We start from the raw sequence: 13,209 nt of genomic DNA on the forward strand, positions 1-13,209 counted from the left end.
TATCCTTTTTCTGCTGTTAGACCCATCCAATGAATGCTTCATTTCAGATGTGATCTTTTAAGAATGGTCACTTTCCTTTGTCAAGCAGCTTGGGTGAGCTGGATTCAGCGAGGCTGGTGCTGGCCTATAGCTCTAAGTAGCTTAACACCAGCAACTCCAGATGACATCTGGGCTTTCCGTTTAAGCACCATGAGACAGCAGGGTCTCTTCCAGCTTTCTGCCCAGTCCCCCGCTTTCTGCAGTGTGGGAAATCTCTTTTTTGTTTCTGTCTCTTTCCCTGCTCCTTCCTTTCCTACTCAGCTCTCAGCTCCCCCTGCATGCTCAGGAGAAACTGTGGGGGAGGTTGGTGGGCAGCGGGACTGTCCCTGTGCCTGGGGAGCTTCTCTGGAATTCAGGGTCCTGCAGGGTGCTCCCACCTGTCACTGGTCTGTTCCCACACCCGGTTTTGTCCCCAGGATAGAACAGGCTCATCCCTTTCTAGAATTTAGTTAGTCTGGACCAAGTCCTTGGCTCTTCTGACTGGTGTACTAGCCCTGTCCCTAAGCTTGTTCCCCAGGGAGTGGCTGGAAGGGTACTTTTGGCCTTGAGCTGTGTCCTGCCTCCCTAGCCCTTCGTCCCTGTTGCCTGGCTGCCTGGTCTCTTCAGCACTCAGGCTGCCGCTAGGGGGCATTTGCACTGGCTGTTCCTGCTGTCCTGCCACCTTCCTGTCTCTCATAGACTCTACCTGCTTAGGGAGGCGTACCCTAGCCACCCACCCATTCTCCTCCTGTGCCTTCCCTTCTTGCATGATGCAGGACAGATGACCTTCGTAGTCTGTGATGTCCTGTGTCCTTCTCAGCTGTGTCTGGCCTCCTCGAGTTGGACCGGGCACAGCCAATGTGCAGTGGGTGTGTGCACCTCACAGCCCTTCCCTGGGATGGAGCCGGACCCAGCCCTGCACCAGGGCCTCCAGCTTTGCGGTGCCTTGGATGGCGGGGGAGACGGGTGGGCACCAGTGGGGCCGTGGCCGGGACCTGAGGGAGGCAGGCACACCACCTGTGATGGGCTTACTCTGCCACCCCATCTAATGGGATGTGAACCCCACTGGGTACCCCTGGTCCAGAGGTTCCCTTCCTGCCAGGATTGAGATGCCAAAGATGTGCTGTGGGGACTTGGAAATAGGCCAGAGGAGGGGCCTGTAGGAGTGAGCCCTGTGGCCTCGGTGTGCAGGGCGTGCGCAGGCTGTGTGGACGCCACTTGCTGCTCGTGTGGCACGTTGTGGACAGGCTGCGGGGGTGGTGTAGCAGGCAGTGGTGTGAGCTGGGGCCAAGGGGCTCTTGCCTCCCCTCTGCCTCCCCATGGCATGCTCCCACTCGGCAGATGGTGCCCAGCATCCGGGAGCATGTGCCTCGGGCGGCATGTGTGTGTACACCGCAGCATTTGGCCACAGCTGTGGGGTCTGGGGTTGCTTCTTGGGGGACAGGCACGCTGAGGCACGGGAGCCCCCTCAGATGTCCTGGCTGGGGACCTGCGTCTCATGCCGTGTCTCGACCCCACCAGGTCGTGTGGGGCAGGCGGTTGCGCTGCGGGCCAAGGCCTTCGGCTTCAACGTTCTCTTCTATGACCCATACCTGTCGGACGGTGTTGAGCGTGCCCTGGGGCTGCAGCGCGTGAGCACTCTGCAGGACCTGCTCTTCCACAGTGACTGCGTGACCCTGCACTGCGGCCTGAACGAGCACAACCACCACCTCATCAATGACTTCACCGTGAAGCAGGTGGGCGTGGCTGGACTACGTGGGGCTCCCCCCATGGGGCCTTCCTGCCCCACAGGGGCTCACAGGGTTGTAGGCAGGACAGAGGACTAGTCGCCCAGGGCCATCTTGCTCTGGCCAGCACTGGGCCAGGTGGCGGGGGACAGCAGGTCCTCCCAAACCCAGCTGCACCTGGGAGTGAGGTCCTGCTTTCCCTAAGCAGCCCCTTGGGGTCCTCCAGCCCTGCCCTAGAAGCGCTGTCAGCACAGACGCCCTTTCTGCATTCTGAGTTCTGTGCGGGGCTCCCAGATGCTCCTCTGGCTATAGCAAGGGCAGAACCACTCGTTTACCTTTAAATGTCAAATCCCCTTAAAGTTCCATTGTCCTTGGAAATGGGGACAGATGCGGTGGCCTGAGGGTGTGGGGTTGGCTGATGTGTCCTTCAGTGCTGTGTCACCAGGTTAAGGTTTTAAATCCATAGCCAGAAACGTTTGCTCCAAAAAGTTAGCCTTGGCCTCAGTTCAGTGTACGTGAAGCACGAGGTCTCAGCCCTCCCGTTTCCCGTCTAGTTGCTGGGGTTTGGGCAGGAGCTGGAGCCCAGAGTGGCGGCCTCCAGCTCCGTGCCTGTCCAGTGGTCGTGTGCATGCACGTGGTGGTGTGCATATGCAGGTACCTGTGCATACATGTATGTGCACCTCTGTGTGTGTGTATACACATGGTGGGGCCACCTGTCTGTCCTGCCTGCCCCAGACCCCCACAGCTACACAGCACATGAGGCCGTGCACCCGCCGCCCTTACTCTGTTCACAGAGCCAGTGGGTTTGGAGGCTCTCAGAGGACAGGGCATGGCCCGCGGGTGGGCACTGTTAGAGTTGTGCCGTCCACAAGAACTAGACGTGCAACTGTAACAGGCAGGAACTCACGAGGAAAAGCCTTTCTGAGCCAGGTGACCGGTGCCCAACCACACGGCTGGGTGAACTTGCTTGGGATGAAATGGGGTTCACAGGAAACCCCTTATCAGAAAGTGGGGGAAACCAACTCTAAGGGCCTTAGGCTCATTTTTTATTTTTACCAGTGTTGGAATAAAGAGGCTTCCTCGGTGCCCCTCAGAACAAAGGCTCCCTGGCAAGGTTGACATGTTGAAGACCACACCCTTAGGGCTCTATCATCCCAGGGAGTTTTGGGTGTACTGTGAGGTCCTGAGCCCCCATGGGGCAGTGCTGGGGCAGCAGGAAGCTGAGCCACGAGTGGAGCGTCTGCTGCAGCCCGTGGCTCTCCAGGACCGGCTGGGCCTGTGCGGCCTGCCCAGGTAGAGCCAGGCCTCTCCCTCTCGCTCCTGTGGCTGCCCACTGTCTGCGCGGCATCCCTGCCGGGCCTCCCTCCTTGCCCCAAGTTCCTCCCTGGCAGGAGGGAGGCAGCGCCCACTTGCAGAGGCGCCCGTGGAGTAGGTGAGGAGGCTCTGTGTTAACTACTCCGCGTCGTTGTTATGTCTTCCCAGATGAGACAAGGGGCTTTCCTGGTGAACACAGCCAGAGGCGGCCTGGTAGACGAGAAGGCGCTGGCCCAGGCCCTGAAGGAGGGGCGGATCCGCGGCGCGGCCCTGGACGTACACGAGTCGGAGCCCTTCAGGTACCTCTGCTCTTCCTGGCCTGAGTGGTCCCAAGGCAGGCTGTGCCCACGGTCCTGCTAGGCCGTGACCTGGAGATGGGGCCTCGCCCGGGCCCGGCAGTTCCCAGGCTCAGGCCTTTCGCTGGCCGCTGCATCGGGGAAGAGCAGAGCCTCCAGGTGCCAGGCCTGCCTCGGCCACAGTGCTGCGAGGGGCGGGGAGCGCATTGACGAGCGGTTTCCACGTGGGAAACTGCCCAGGCCTCAGGCATCCAAGGGCTCAGGATATAGCCGCGCTGGGCTTCGCGTCCAGTCTGCGGCCACTCTGAGCTGACCTTCCTTCTGGGGCCCGGCTGGGGCTCGGTGGGCGGGCAGTGCTGTGGGCCAGGACGGTTCAGATCAGTGCCACGGGCACCTCTGGAGGCCCCCACAGCAGTGAAGCCCTTCTTGGGGGCCACAGACTGGCCTGGGTTGGTGTTCAGCCCCCAAGGAGGCAGAGAGAGAGAGAGAGAGTGTGTGTGTGTGTGTGTGCGTGCGTGTGCGGAGGGATGTCTGGGAGTCCACAGCTCCTGGGGGCCACAGACCCTTCTGCCAGAGGAGACCCCTCCATGGGATCGCCCCGCCCCCACTGCTGTCCGGAGCGCCTGGCGGGCACGGTGGTCCTGCTGCTGCTCTCAGCCTGCCTGGGCTGACGGTCTGTGGCGTCCCAGGGCCCACCCTGGCCAGAGTGCTCGGGCCTCTCACCATGTTGTGCGCTGTCCTTAGCTTTAGCCAGGGCCCCCTGAAGGACGCGCCCAACCTCATCTGCACCCCTCACGCCGCGTGGTACAGCGAGCAGGCATCCATTGAGATGCGCGAGGAGGCGGCCCGGGAGATCAGGAGAGCCATCACAGGTGGGTGCCGGGTGGCCTGGTGGGCTGTGGGCGTCCTTCCTGCCACCACTTGGTGCTCTTAGGGCTCTTGGAGGCGCCCATCTGCCAGGCAGCTGAGGAGGCGCCTCTCGTTCTACCAAGTCTGTTTTATGCCGGCGCGGGGCATGTGGCCCTCTTGGGGTGCGAGCCGGGTGGAGCCAAGTGTCGTGTCTTACACGGGAAGACCCGCTGGGCCGAGCCTCGCACGCTGCTGCCTGGAATTCTGGGCTTAGCAGACGGCGCTCAGGGAGCTGTGCTCTGTGGGGGTTCCCGGCTGCGAGGGTGATGGGGCCCTGACAGACAGGACCTTGCCGTGCCTGAGGGAGTGGGCCTGGCAGCTGAATGGGAATGGGCAGCCGAGGGGCCCCGCGGCCTGGGTGCCTGTGGAGCTGCATGTGTCCTGGGGTGCCTTCGAAGTGGCAGCTGTCTCAACCTCTCTTCTGCATCTCTCAGGCCGGATCCCAGACAGCCTGAAAAACTGCGTCAACAAGGACCACCTGACGGCCGCCACCCACTGGGCCAGCATGGACCCAGCTGTCGTGCACCCTGAGCTCAACGGGGCCGCCTACAGGTGAGTGGGTGGGCACAGGGAAGCCTCTGTCATGGCCCTTGGCCGAGGGGTACTCTGGTCCTGTGGTGGGACTCTCAGGCCAGGACCCACCTGGGCCCTGCTGGGCATGGAGGCTCAGGGTGGAGTGGTGCAGGCCCCTTAACTGGAGGCCCATCAGGACCAGGGCCTCTAGGAAGGAGCCTGGACTGGGTGGCCATCAGGGCCTGATGAATGCAAGACCACGAGACAGAGGCCACCACTGGCCAGGGCCCCAGGTGAGGCCTCATGGCTCCTTGCACCAGGAGTGGCTCACACAGGTGGGCAGTGTCTGTGCTGATGAGCACAGTGTCTCACTGCCCACTGCCAGTTCTCCGCAGGAGCAGCCACCTGCTACTCTGGCCTCCCTGGGTGTCATGCCTCGGGTGAGTGGCAAGCGGGCATCACATGCAGACCCCCTCTCCCAGCAGGTACCCCCCGGGCGTTGTGGGTGTGGCCCCCACTGGCATCCCGGCCGCCGTGGAAGGCATTGTCCCCAGCGCCATGTCCCTGTCCCACGGCCTGCCCCCTGTGGCCCACCCACCCCATGCCCCTTCTCCTGGCCAAACTGTCAAGCCCGAGGCGGATAGAGACCACGCGAGTGACCAGTTGTAGCCCGGAAGAGCTCGCCAGGCCCAGCGCCTGGGCAGAGGGCCCTGCAACCCTCGGACTGGAGCGGGCAGAGGCGGCGCCTTCGTGGTAGCCGCAGCACTCCAGAGACTGGTCCGGGCTGTGTGGGAGGCAGGGGCGGCGCTGGCCCTCCCCCGTGTCCACTGTAGTTGTCCCGTCCCGTGGGCTGGCTCACTGTCCTGTGTCCTTTGCGTTCCTCGTTAAGCAAAAGAAGTTAGTAGTTAATTCTATCATGAATGTTCTTGTCTGTGTACAGTTTTTAGAACATTACAAAGGATTTGTTTGCTTAGCTGTCAACAAAAAGAAAACCTGAGGGAGCATTCAGCAAGTGGATTTGAGATTATTTTTTCTTTTTATATGTTGGAACGTGCCCCGGAATGAGGCAGTTGGCAAACTTCTCAGGACAATGAATCCTTCCCGTGTTTCTTTTTATGCCACACAGTGCATTGTTTTTTCTACCTGCTTGTCTTATTTTTAGAATAATTTAGAAAAACAAAAGCTGTTTTTCCTAATTTTGGCATGAACCCCCTTGTTCCAAATGGAGGCGGCATCACAAGGCAGCTCAGAGGGAGGAGCGTGTGGGTGACACACAAGTGTGCTCGCTGCCCGTCGACGTCTGTCCTGGGGGATGCGGAGGGACGGCAGCGTCCCCACCTGCACCGGTGCCGTCCTGCTGATGTGTTAGGCTAGCAATATTTTGGTTAAAATCATGTTTGTGACCGTAACCATTTGTATGAATTATTTTAAAGAAATAAAAATCCCAGAAAGAGCTGACGTGCCTAGCATCTGTTGTAGTGACTTTGTCTCATGAGGACACTGGTGACTCTTAGTCCTGCGGGGCCTGAACTCAGCCTCTGGGAAGCAGGCAGCCTGGGGGGACGAGCAGAAGGGCAGAGGCGGAGTGGGGGTCCCTGTGTGTGCCGGGCCTGTCCTCTGGCTGCTCGTCTGAGGGGGCGAAGCATGCCGGGCCATGCCATATGGTTGTGAGTGCTGTTTTCTGCTTGCACAACGGCCTGACTGGCCACTGTCCTGTCCCACAGAGTGTCCCACTCCTCCCTCTTTGGCACACCTCCCTCAGGAAGGTCTGCGACCTGGGAAGGCACAGGCCAGAGGAGGAGGACAGAAAGATGTCAAGTCCTCTGCAGATGGACATGGGAAGCTGCCAAGACCACTGGTTAGACAACCTACAGAATTGTGCAGAAAAGCCAAAAGGGGTCATTCCTCACCTGAGCTCAAGGTCAACCCACTTGTGTCCTCGTTAGAATCCCAGCCTCCTGGTTCTCAGGAGCTTCCTTTGGAAGCCCAGTCAGTGCCCATTGGCGAGTCTCCTGCACCTCCCTCGGGGCCACTGCTGCGAGACACACAGGGGTCTCATCCCCTGTTCAGAGCCCTCGCTGGCGCCCCCTCCCCGAACGTGCAGCCAGGCTCTCCCTGCGTCGTCCTCGGCCCCCTGGCCTGCCAGTGCAGAGTCTCACTCTGACGCTTCCAAGTGCAGCCCAGGCATCACCTGCGTGGCCTCCACGTGTGGCTGCACTTGCTCATCTCTCTCCTTGGATGGTGGGCTGCCTAGGCCAGGGTGGGGCCTCCTCCACTCCCAGAGGCTGGCCAGCGCCAGTAAGAGTTGCCTGGGCCGCCCCCCAGCCACCACTGCAGTGCCCAGGGGTCATGCCTCAGGTCCTCCAATGGCTTCACGAAGTTTCCTCATCCGCCTTCATTCCACTTTTGGGGGCAGCTTTGTGCCTCCGAGGCTGGCTCTTTAGTGGTCTTTCCACATGGTTCTGCCAGGGTCACACAGCCTACAAATACCTATTTGCTTCTGGTGAAAATGCCTTAGTTTTGCCCGTGCACCTGAATGAGTGCTGGCTGGGCACAAAATTCCAGGTCAGGAGTTGTTTCCTCCCACTGTGCCCACGTCAGCTTCCAGCTTCTATACGAGAGAAGCCAGGTCTGCCCAGCCACCGGCCCCCGGGGTCTCTCCATTCACAATAGGGGATCTTCCCTGTAGCCCATGCCCACATGTGGTTCTATTTTTATTTGTCCTCCCAAGACTCATGACACTTCCTGAATTGGCAGATTCATGTCATGCTAATCGCAGAGCCAGGCCCAGGGCCCTGCAGAGCCATGACCTGAGACAGGGTGTTCCCCAAGGGCAGGGCCCGGCCGAGCTCTGCGGGAGTGCGTGGTGCCTGCAGACAGGTCGGTGGGAGGGTGTGGACAGGCGGGCAGACCTGCCGCTGTGGGGGGTGGGGCGCTCGCTGTGGGCAGCCAGAGCCCTGAGTGTTCCCTGGGTCACACGGGTCCTCAGAACAGCCCCACAACTAAACTTTTGACGTGAAACTTCGAAGAAAAACTTAGAGCCTTAAATACAAATATTACAAAGAGTAAAAGCTAAAATTTAGATTTATGCATATCTTACACAACTAGAAAAACAATGACAAGACAAAATTTTATGAGATTACGTGAATTTTGATACCAAGTCCCTAAGTGAAAAAATTACCGTGTAGACACCCCAGAGGAGCATTTCCAGATGGCTCAGACTTCTGCATGGCAGATGCAGGCGTCGCGCGGGTGCCGAGGGGACCTGAGACCCCTCCTCATGACCCTCCCCTGGATGCTGCATCATCCCCTCACGGGTCAGCCCCACTGTGGTCTGGAGCAGAGATGGGCCAGTGTGCTGGTGCGACGCTCTCTTTGGGCCCCACCCCATCTGTCAGGTGTGGCCGCTGGCCCCAGGCTCAGGCAGCCAGCCCCGCGGGCAGCCCCACCTCACCGTGGCCAAGGCGTCTGCTCCGCTCAGCAGGTGGGTGCCGCTGCCCGACCCGAGGCGGCCGGGCTGGGTGAGAAAGGTGGGCTCTGGGTGCCTGTTGTATTAATGGCTCAGCCCTGGCATTGCTGGGTGTGAGAGATGACTCCCAGGGTCCAGCTGGAAGGATGGCTGTGGAGGGGCCATGGGAAGACCAGGGTTCCGCCCTGACCTCTGGCCTCAGCCCTGGGGAGGGGTCTGAGGGCCCTGGTCTGCCCTCAGGACAGCAGGGTGGAGCTGGCCTCCCTCCCCTTGGAGCTGGGCACCCTCCTAGCCCCACCCCTCCTGCAAGGCCAGGCGGGGGCACCAGGAATGTGGTCTGGACACAGGCCCAAGGCCTCACGCTCAGTCCAGCGTTTCCAAGTCGGACTGAATCCTTTCCCCTGAGGAAAGGCAGGCAGCCAGGGAGCTGACGCCGAAGTACGGCTGCGAATCTGAGATGTAAGGACAAAAAAAGCCATCAGAACAGTGTTCTGAGCCATAACATGAGTCTCCTGTTGACGCCTCTCCATCTGTTTGAAGGCGGAGCTGTCCCCGGAGGTCCCCACCCGCAAGGCCCCGGGAGGGTGCTTGGGACAGGAGTCGGCGGGAGGCAGAGGTGAGGCTCCCCCCTTCAGCCTTGGTCTCCTTGTCTGTGAAATGGGCATCAAAGTTTGTCTCCCCAGAGTCTAATGTTATACCAGAGGGCGTGGCCAAACCTCTAAGGCAAGAACGGAATAAGAGGTTTGAATGTCGTCATCTGTACAGAAAACCCAACGAAATCAGCAAACGACTAGAACTAACCAGAAGACTAGCTAGTCTGCGCGGCACAGGCACCTGGGCTGGTAGCTGCAGACTGCTTTACCTGGTGACTGCAGAGCCCTGCACACGCCCTGCTCTCCTCTCTCCCCCACACCCGCCCTCCATTTCCTTTGCGTAAGACACGGGGTGGGACACGGGGTGGGACCCGCTACGCTGACTCCAAAACGAATGGATGAAATGGGTCAGGGCCTGGTCTACCCAGCCGGCAGCAGGTGCGGGAGCAGCCTGGGAGCTAACCGGCCAGGTGCTGAGCTCTGAGCAGGGCCGTCAGAGTGACCAGGCCGTCGGGTTTGTGGGCAGGGGGTCCACGTTGTACAATACACATTTCCTCCAGATTAACATAAAATTTCATCATGATCCCAGTCAGAATTCCAGTGGTTTGTTTTTAACAAATTCAACAGTTTTACCCCCAAATTTACACGGAACAACAAAGGGCTTATAAAACTAAGACATACTGAAAAGCAAGCACAGTGACAACAGCCCGGTTCTGACGCAGAGATGGACGAGGAGGTGGCTGGGCTGAGGAACGGAGAGCGGGAGAGTGGCCAGTGCACGCGTGTGTGTGCAAGCGTATGTTGGCAGGCGTGTGTGGACTTGAGGCGTGGCTGAGGGGCACAGATCCATGCCCTGCACCCTTTGGTGAGGGACACAAGAGCTGGCCTGCATGAGGCAGCTCCAGAGGCTAGATGGCTCACTCAACAGGATGGCAAAAGCACAAACCATGAGGGAAAAAAAGGACTCACTCCTGCCATGGCTGCGTCTCAAGAGAGGCGGCAGCTGGGACTGAGATGGCTGCACGGCAGGGCAGCCCTCTAGCCACGCTCGGGTCCTGTGGTCAGCGCAGATAAGGCTGAGCTCCGGAGCAGGAGTGAAGAGGAGGCTCCAGGCCTGGGGCAGGGCTGGGGCTGGGAAAGCCCCACAGCAGTCCCACCCTCAGGCCACTGTGCTGCCGGAGATGTCCTCTCCCCTGGCAGCAGGCAGACACCTGAGCTGTGGCCTCCTGCAGTTCTTTGGGCAGGGGACAGGGCAGGAGCCAGGCCCCCTGGGCCCACCCCAGGATGGCCCCCTGCCCCCCTGCGGGCCCAAAGTGGGCCCCGAGGAGGCTGGGAAGCACCTGCTGCCCCTGCCCTCGGCTGCTCTCGGCCAGAGCCCAGCTGGACTTGCAGAATTGGTTTTCCAGCAAAAAACAACATCAGCGGAGAAGACTCGAGAGGCCGGCCAGCTGCACAGTCTCCTCCAGGCCTCCCCCTGCTGCCGGCACTCCCCACAGAGAAGAAAACCATCTGGCCACTGGGCCTTGAGCCCGGCGCCTGGAGGAGGCCCTCTGGCCCCTCTGGCTAGCACCGCCCCCACCCCGCAGGCCCCACGGGCCTCTCCCCATCTCGCCTCAGCATGGGGTTGGCCTGGCCAGTGCCAACACCTGGTAAGGCCACTTCTGCTCCCTGACCACTCACTGGGATGGCACGGCCACCGCCTGCCCCCAACTTTCCAACAGTAGCCCAAGGGCTTCATACACAGGACAAAATGACCAGTGAGCCAAAGCCCCAGGGGTCACACTGTCACCCCCAGCCTTGGCTGGTGAGGGGGAGGGTGCAGTGCCTGACGGAAGCCCAGCCTCCGAGGGTACGGGGGCCCTGCAGACCCCACAACCCACAGATCTCTGGCCTCTATCCCTTGTAGGGGCCCGGGTGGTATGGTCTCGATGAGTGAGTACTTGGGTTTTAACATGTCACATGCCCACCGTGGCAGGTGCAGAGGAACACCAGGGCAGAGGGGCCAAGAGGCTGGGCACTCTCCTGGGGCCTAGGCCCAGGGACCACCATTCCCGCTCTGGGTGGCCAGATTCTTTGTTCTGGGCACCTTGGCACAGAGCTGCCCAGCTGTCTCGGGGACACCAGGCCCTAGCACCCCCACCCTTGCGCCGGGCCTCCCCTTGCTGTGAAGCTGCATGGCCTGGGTTTGTCCACCGTTCGTCCTCTCTGCTGCCCCAAGACTGTGCCTGCCTCAGGGCCCCCTGGACAGTCTGGGTCCACACAGGAGAAGAACATGGTCTTCAACTGACCCAGGTGACCCATCTGTGCAGTGGGTGGTCACACCCCTCTCGTGGTGCCCAGTGTCTGCACAGTGGTTAGCACCACGCTGAGCCCAAAAGAAGCCCCTTCTCTTCCAACAGCCTCACTGGGCCCGCAGGTCACTGCCCCCTGCTGAGCCTGCTGCCCTCCACTGGGCACACCCAGCCCTCCTGCAGGGGAGTGGACATGTCTCCGACCACCCAGGGATGCATTTGCTGATGGTGTAGTGGGTCCGGGCCCCTGGGTCCCCAGGCCCGGGGACCCCGGCCCCCTTCCCCATCTTCCACAGCCTTTCCCATCTGCTGGTCTCTGCCACCCATGACTGGAACATGGTGCCCGGGGAAGGCACTTGGTCTGTGTGTTCACGGCTGTGCCCCCCACCTCCAGGCACCCCACACTGCCGATCTGGGAGGCAAGAGTTAGGAACAGGTGAGTGGGAATGGATCAGGCTTGCCCCGTGCCCAGCGGTAGGGGTGTCCTCATATCAGCTGCACCTCACATCTGGGGCCATGCACCAGCCCGGTGACATGGCTGCTGGCCTCTGCCTTGGCAAGCTATTGGGGGACAAGGCTGGGTGACAGCCCTGGCCAGCAGGGGGTGACCAGTGGGCAGACAGGACATGCAGGTGCTCCAGGAGAGGAAGGAGTGACTGGCACTGCCTTGTTTGGTCCTGGAGGCTGGACCAGCCCAGCCCTCAGTCCTGGGTGTCCTGAGTGGTGGCCGAGGACTGGCCACTGCCCCCTGGCTCCTGAGGTCGAAGGCAGGCATCCTCTCACGCATGGTGCATGCTGGCCTGGGGAAGGGTAGGGCCACCCTGACACCCCAGCCCCGTGCCGGGGGTAGGAATGTGTGCAGAAGGAGCCGACACCCGGAGTGAGCCACAGGCTGGGCGCAGGCCTCCGCAGCCGGCAGGCACAGGCTCCGCTGCCCCTCCTCCCAGCTGGAGGGAGACAGAGGCTAGGAGGGGTCCAGGAAAAGCTAGGGGCTGGGGCGCCAGGGGCAGAGTGTTACTTCCTGTGTCAGGGACCCCGCTCCCTTTGGGGACCCCAATCCCTGAGCCTCCTGCACCATCAGATGGAGGATGCTGAGTTGTCAGCTGAGAGGCTCTGCTGGCCCAGGGACCTGGGTGGGCGTTTGTGGGTGGGGCGTCCTGGTGAGCAAGGACAGGCATGCTGGGAAGGGCTGGTGGCGCAGAGACGCCAGTGTCTCCCTGATTAACACCAGATGTCCCCCCACCGGCACCCCACCCTCTCAGAGGCGCCGTCCCACGGCACTGCCGGCAAATTCCGCTGGGGCTGGAGATGAGTCAGCTCCGACCAAGCCGGAGGCCGCAGGCCCAGCGTCACAATGGCTCACCCCGCTTAGGTGGGACCCTCCACCGTGTCACGGCACCATCCCAGCCTGAGCCAGCCTATTGACGCGGCAGGGGCCAACGAAAACACCCAAGAATTTCTCCATAACTAGGTAAATTGATTGTAAGGTTAATGTGGAGCCATAAACAAGTAAGAAAGCTAAGGAAATTCTGGAATAAAAAAGCAATAAGGGGAACTATCTCTATCAGATCTTAACATACACTGAGAAGCCACCACTGGCCACCCCTGTGCAGTGCTGGGGTGTGGACAGAGGGTAAGTAGACCTGTATTCACAAGGCATGATGTCACTGTGAAGGTGACAATTCAAATCCATAGGGGAAGGGTAAGTAGTTAAATAAATAGTGCCGGGCCACCCACTGTTGGGTCTGTATCTGCAGCCTTGTGGCAGAGGTGGCTGATGCCCATCAGACACTCCAGGTACTGCCTTCACAGCGTGGTAGGTCACGTGGTTAATTCTGGCCCCCGATGACAGTGAGCAGAAGTGATGTGTATCATCCGCAGGCAGTAAAAACCAACATGCTTAAGAATGAAAAGATGGTCACCCATCTTCACCTACTGGTCACCCCCTGCTGGCCAGAGCTGTCACCAGCCTTGTCTCCCAACAGCTTGTCACGGCAGAGGCCGGCAGCCATGCATGTCACCGGGCTGGTGCATGGCCCCAGATGTGAGATGCAGCTGATATGAGGATGGGCAGGGACC

At 60.5% G+C, this 13,209-nt stretch overlaps 1 protein-coding gene across 7 annotated transcripts in view; it reads left to right on the forward strand.

Moving 5' to 3' along the window:
- The window catches only part of CTBP1 (C-terminal binding protein 1), a 34,198-nt gene extending 27,963 nt beyond the window's left edge, over positions 1–6,235 (forward strand). For 5 of the 7 annotated variants that reach the window (XM_012783378.3, XM_012783376.3, XM_012783380.3 and 2 more), the window contains 5 exons: positions 1,540–1,754; positions 3,228–3,358; positions 4,100–4,227; positions 4,699–4,816; positions 5,260–6,235. In XM_012783378.3, the coding sequence (XP_012638832.1) occupies positions 1,540–1,754; positions 3,228–3,358; positions 4,100–4,227; positions 4,699–4,816; positions 5,260–5,446 (779 nt within the window). In that variant the 3' untranslated portion in view covers positions 5,447–6,235. The remainder of the gene's footprint in view (positions 1–1,539; positions 1,755–3,227; positions 3,359–4,099; positions 4,228–4,698; positions 4,817–5,259) is intronic. The other 2 variants (XM_012783381.3, XM_012783377.3) reach the window with 1 other exon arrangement.
- The last annotated feature ends 6,974 nt before the right edge of the window (positions 6,236–13,209 follow it).

Source organism: Microcebus murinus, chromosome 16 (genome assembly GCF_040939455.1).
Source record: "Microcebus murinus isolate Inina chromosome 16, M.murinus_Inina_mat1.0, whole genome shotgun sequence".
Classification (NCBI taxonomy): Eukaryota; Metazoa; Chordata; class Mammalia; order Primates; family Cheirogaleidae; genus Microcebus; species Microcebus murinus.